We start from the raw sequence: 6000 nt of genomic DNA, 5'->3' as shown, positions 1-6000 counted from the left end.
TTGCCCTCAGTCTCATTCATAATACCAGGCAGAAATATGCAAATTCTTACCCAGACTTCCTTGGTCTCACCTTCCCACTTCCAAATGCCATGGGTACTTTGAAGAAACACCAGTGGAGGATGAGAGGTCAGGGAATTAAACTTCAATTTTCTTGGGTGCCTTATAAAGCAACATTTAAAGCTACAGTGAGGGCTTTCTTTATACATGCTGGTCACCCTCCCTTGCACCCTAAGCAGGCAAGCAGGGAAGAACTGTGGTATCTAGAGAGTCTGGTGTGTAGGGAGTTCAGCAACTATTGTTACGTAGATGAGACTCCAAGGCTGTTGAGGAGAGAGGTAACTTGCTCAGGGCAACACAATGAGTCATCTCTTCACTTGGGAGCTCTTTGATTTTCCTCTGCCCCTCTGAGATGAGTTTTCTCATCTATAGAACGAGACTGTACAGGTAGGCATCCTCGAGGCCACTTGTAAAAGGCTCGTGGTTAATTCAGCTATTATGCTTAGCACAATCATTGGCATACAAATAGATCCAATAAATGTTAGGTATCATCATCATCACTACCACCACCACCATCAGCATCACCACCACGGCCATCACCACCATTACTACTACTATTCCCCCAAAGAAGATCTGTGCCTCTTCTATTACACCAAATGGAATCAGTTCTTGATTGAGAAAAATGGCTTTGTTTCCTGATGATCACACTTTAATGGGCAACAGCAGTAATGACTTCTGTTCTTTGAGGCAGGATTGCTGGTTCTACTGAGCTGGGTGTGTGTGTGTGTGTGTGTGTGTGTGCGCGCGCGCGCGCGCGCACGCGCGCGCCTCTCATTTGTGGCCTCTGTGCAGCAGGGATCCAGTCTTCGAACCCTTTTATTGATAGGGTGCATGCTGTCTTATGAAAGTCAACACTTTCCATTTGTAAGTGCTATAATTAGTGTCCTTTCTCTCTTCCTTCTCTTTCTAGCTCCTAGCCCTTCATTTCTCTGCTTCCCCTCCCTTTTTTTTCTTCCCCTTTCTCTTTTCCCTTCCTCCCTGGCCTCTGCTCTCTCAGGTCCTACCATTTCCAAAACTCAGACGCCCCTTTCCAGAAGTCGCTCTCCAGTCAATCACTGAGGGCTGTGGCCTACAGTGAGGTAACAACTTTGTAACTTTAGCGGGATCTATTTGAAGTGACACCTTTCCCGGGCCTTACGGCTTAGCCTTCTGCTCCTCTCATCTAGTCATGCAGTAGGTTTCCATTACTGACCTCGCCAATGATCAAATGAAACGTGAAATGGGCTATTCTGGAGCCTCGAGGCCCAGATGGGTCGATATGCAAGCCAAGGGGCAAAGCTAGGGCCCTGCGAATCGAAGCACACTGGCCTACTTCGTTGCCGGAGAGGAGACCTTCTGTCTAGAAGCAATCCCTACTATGGCTGGCTGGATTCCAGCCAGCCCAGCTTGGGCCGGCGCGGCCGCTTTAAGAGAGGGGCGGGGCCCGGCACAGGCGAGGCAGGGCCTGCCCACAAGGCTGCTTTTCCTTTTTGATCCATTCAAAAATTACTCATTGCAAATTCCCGGACAGCTCAGGGAGGAGAAGCTGGGGGGGCGGAGGACAGAGAAAGCTGCAGCAGCGCAACGCTGGGACTCCTGGACCCTGCGGGCTGAGGTCGGACCTGCAGCAGCCACCGGCCCGCGCCGAGCTCCAGTAGCCTCTCCAGGAAGCGTCAGTCTCAGCTCGGAGATCTGGGAGCGCCGCCCCCGCCGTCCTCCCGGGACCCCCGGCTCCGGCGCGCGGGCGATGGGCGGCCGCTGAGCGGTCACTCGGCATCGCGACCCCAGCCCTAGGCATGGCCGCGCGCGAGGAGCTGTACAGCAAAGTCACCCCGCGTAGGGACCGCCTGCAGCGTCCGGGCACCGTCAGGCATGGGTCGGCGCTGGACCTGCTCCTGTCCATGGGCTTCCCCCGCGCCCGCGCGTAAGTCACCCGCTTCGGCCCCTCGACCCTCGACTTCGCTCCGGCTCGCCGTGCTGGCGCTGCCTGAGACCTGCTTAGGGAAACGCGATGGGCGTACTGGAGGCGGGAGTGCCGGGCTAGGGGCTTGCTTGGGGATGCTGGACGTCCGGGGCATCGGGTTCGAATCCCTGGTTTCGCGGATAGCTCTGGGCGATTCGCGCGCGCTCCCCCAGAGGTCTTCTTATATTAAGCCCAGGAGAGGCGGGTCCCTTGGAGGACTTGGGTCCCCTATCGATCCAGAGTGCTGAGCAGGTTTGGAAGCGGGGGTCGGGGGTCGGTCTACTGGTGGCTGGGGAAAGGCAAGGGGCAGCAGGGCAGGGTGGCCGGCGCCCCCGCTGCAGCGGCTTCCAGCTCCGGATGTCGCTCTTGAGCTCCGGCTCCCTCCGGAGTGGGAGGAGCGGGAGCGTGGGTGTCGCTGCGTGTTCATTGATAGAGAGGATGGGATGGGAAGGAGAAGTAATTCCTCCAGGGGACCAGGGTTCTCGTCAGTGGTGACGGCAGCGCAGAAAGCTGTGGGTGCTCGAAAGTATGGGGTTGGGGAGCTGCCCTCCTGCCTCCTTCTTCCTTTCTGAGGGTGGGCAGGCGAAGGGCAGAGAGCGCAGGTGGCTGTCGCTGTAGCCTTCTGGGAAGAGCAGGGTTGCCAGCGCCAGGCTGCAACAGTTCTCTGGAGCTGGTGCACACCAGGGCAAGGGGCTGGAATCTCGTCTGATAGAAAGCCGGCGCCTTCTCTGGTTAATTCCTGGCTTGCTTGTTTCCTCGGTGGGGACACAAAGTTCGGAAGGTGCAGCTCTCTCACTCTTTTAATTACATCACCAGAATTGAAGAGTTGGCGAACTTAATCAGATAGGGTCGAGTCAGTAAGTTCGTTCCTTCCTCGGCGTTCATTCATGCGGTAACTCCAGGGGTGTCCTTCCTTTGAGCCTTGTTTTCTTACTAACCTGGGGGCAGCCTAAGCAAAGCGGACTCCTATTCAGGAATGTATGATCCTACCCAACCTGCTCAGACAGGCTGCAGTGCTGTTTGGCCCGGTCCGTGAAAGGCTAAAAAGTGGACCAAGATATTTGCTTCCTGCTGACTTTGAAATATTAGGACTTCAGCACAGCACAGGGAGAGGATGTGAAAGGTTTTGCATGGGATGCCAAGTGAGGGTCCTTCATGGAAAGCCTTGAGGATGGGTGGGGATCTAGGGCCTCGTGAGAACTGGAGCGGAGTCCAAATATGCTGTAGAAGTTGCTTAGTTCTAGGCTGCTGCCATTTCTGAAGTGAGATCAGCGTCAAGGACCCGAATTGCTTAATTAAATGATGAAGCGCTAGAGTGGACTCTTTAGATTTTCATATTTGATATTCAGTGAGCTTTAAGTCTGTTTTCTTCAATGGGCCTCAGAGGCCTTGCTCGGGTCATGATAGACTAGGATGGCTTGCCTATGTCTTCTTTAATCCCCGAGATCACATAATAGCAAGATTACTGATGACGTACTATTGATGCTTGGAAACACTGTATTTTCGTTTCCTACATATACTCCTAGTGAAGACATATTCCATGCCTGTTTTATGACTTAGGAAGCTGGTGTTTGAAGAGGTTATGCAGTATACTTAGGGTCACAGTAGTTAGGGAGAAAGCAGAGACTCCAACCCAGACCTTGTGTCTTCACTGTCAGACCTCAGAGGAAGAGCCGTGGGGTTCTGTGTGGGTGAGATACTCTGAGCAGTGCCCTGCACACTGTCAGGCATTAAGTGGTAACACTATATCTGTTTCTATTGGCTGCCGGCTGGATGGCTTACATCAGCAGAAATGTGTTCTCTCTATATTCTAGAGGACAGATGTTCAAAGTTGCTCTCTCCCTGGGATAAAACTGTGTTGGTGCGGTTGTACTCCCTCTGAAGGCTCTAGGGGAGAATCTATTCCATTCTGCCAGCTTCTGGTGGCTGGTGGGCATTGTTTGGTTGTGACTGCCTCATTCCATCCAGTCTGTACCCTTAATTCTATTCTCTTTGCACTAAAATCTTCTGAGTGTCTTTTATGATACACATAGAAAACTCTGTGTGTGTGTGTGCGTGTGTGCGAGCATGCGTGAGAGAGAGAGAGAGAGAGAGAGAGAGAGAGAGAGAGAGAGAGAGAACAACAGCTTATGAAGTCTAGTTGTCTTCTTGTACCACATGGTTCTCAAGGGACAAACACAGGACATCAAGCTTGATGGTAAACACTTGATACAATCAACCCCAGCTCTGTCCCTGACATCAGCAAATGGCAGGACTCTGTTCTTTTTCGTGGCTTAGTAGTATTCCGTGAATGCGTATGATGGCCTTGTGGTCCTCGTGGGTAATCTGGAATAACTACCCATGTCAAAGCCACCCCTGAACTTCATAACATCATTCTTGTAAAGTCTTTTCTTTGCCATGTAGTGTTTATAGGTTTTAGGGATTAAGACATAGAAACCTGGCAATGGTGGCTCAGCCCTTTAATCCCGCACATGGGCGGAAGTGGTAGACAGCCTGGTCTACAGAGTGAGTTCCAAGACAGCCAGAGCTAAACAGAGAAAATCTGTCTCAACAAAACACCCCCCCCCCCCGCCGAACACCAAAACCAAAACACCACCACCAACAACCACAAAATCCCTGGAAGGGGCGGGGGACCGTTGATATATTTTGGAGAGTCATTAGTTATCCCAACACACAGTATTTTTACTATTTCTGTTTGGCCTCTCTTTATCCAAGAGGAAACAGAGAAGGTCTGAGGGAGGGAGGTGGGGTTTATTGCTCTTAGCTAAATTTCTCCTAACAGGAAGTGGTGTTCTTGGAGTCACCTGACCAAATTCTATGTCCCGAGTAGGTTTTGTTTTGTTTTTGTTTTTGTTTGTTTTCATTCTCACGGGGTCTCTTATATTCCAGGCTGACTTCGAATTTACTATAAAACTGAAACTGGCCTTGATTTTCTGGTTGTCCTGCTTCTTCTATCTCCACAGTGGTAGGATAATGGCACAAGTCTCTCACACAAGGCCCCAAAGGAGGCTTGAATGGGGTCCCCAATCCCGCCCTAAAGACACACGTATCTGTCATTCACCTTAGCGGGTTCACTCAGGTCAGCTAAGGCAGCTATTGCAGATTTCAGAGGGCAGGACTTTAACTTCGTGTGGAGAACTGAGGAGGAAGACTGCAAGACTTACCTGACCAGAAATACTCACTGGAGCATCCAGCCCAGAAGGAGGAATGAACGGAATGTTAGTGTTGTCCCTCAGGTCCCAGAAGAGTCTCAAGAGGAAAAGAGACGCTTCCAGCCTTCTGAGGAGAGTAGCTGAAGCTAGACTCCTTTGGGGTATAGCCAGGCCTGTCCCGGAATAGAGACTATAGCCAGCCTCTCTGGATGGCTACAGAGAGGCCAGGACAGCAGGCCCAGGTTCCGTTCGATCTATACTGTGCCTACTGTGCCGTGCTGTGGTCCTGGAATTGACTTAACACCAGGGCCTTGCTGGAGCTTTCTCAGGGGAATGCTCTTAATGAGCCGGGGCTTGTTAAGTGCTTGACAGAGCTGAAAGCAGCAGGACTGCCATGCAGGGCCAACCAGGGTGACCTCAGGGTATGTTCTCTGTGGCTTGTCACTCCTCTACCAGGCTTTGTCACCTCACATAAGCGTCTTCTGTCCAACCTCACCTGATGCAGAAAGACCTGTTTGTGCTCTGCTTGGTGTGTCTGTTGGGAAGCCCATGAGGTGGGGATGAGCTGAGGCCTCTAGAAGGAAACTTTCAAAGACTACATGGCTCACCCCTTCCTTTTGCTTTTTATGCTCATTAGCTGTGTGCTGGCCCAAATGTTCTAAAAATAGAAACCCAGCTTCCTCCAGGCTGGTGAGGTTATCCTGAAGGAAAAGGAAGAGTGATCAGTGGGTAAAGGCCTGAGGCTGATGAGGCCTCAGGCACTTGAGTGGTCCTGGGGATAGTGAAAGCGACCTGTAGCTGATCACACCCAACTTCCTTCATGGGAGCACTGTTGCCTGTTACCCCCTC

The 6000-nt window shown here is 51.7% G+C and overlaps 1 protein-coding gene across 4 annotated transcripts in view; it reads left to right on the top strand.

Annotated features, from left to right (window-relative positions):
• The first annotated feature begins 1548 nt into the window (after positions 1-1548).
• The window catches only part of Ubash3b (ubiquitin associated and SH3 domain containing, B), a 146513-nt gene continuing 142061 nt past the window's right edge, over positions 1549-6000 (top strand). For 3 of the 4 annotated variants that reach the window (XM_087561862.1, XM_087561864.1, XM_087561863.1), the window contains exon 1: positions 1549-1960. In XM_087561862.1, the coding sequence (XP_087417988.1) occupies positions 1833-1960 (128 nt within the window). In that variant the 5' untranslated portion in view covers positions 1549-1832. 4 annotated transcript variants of the gene reach the window in all.

The sequence above is a fragment of the Rattus norvegicus genome, chromosome 8 (assembly GCF_021556685.1).
Source record: "Rattus norvegicus strain SHRSP/BbbUtx chromosome 8, alternate assembly SHRSP_T2T, whole genome shotgun sequence".
NCBI classification, from domain to species: domain Eukaryota; kingdom Metazoa; phylum Chordata; class Mammalia; order Rodentia; family Muridae; genus Rattus; species Rattus norvegicus.
The sequence above is the reverse complement of the archived record's forward strand: the minus strand, read 5'-3'. Positions and strand labels throughout refer to the sequence as shown.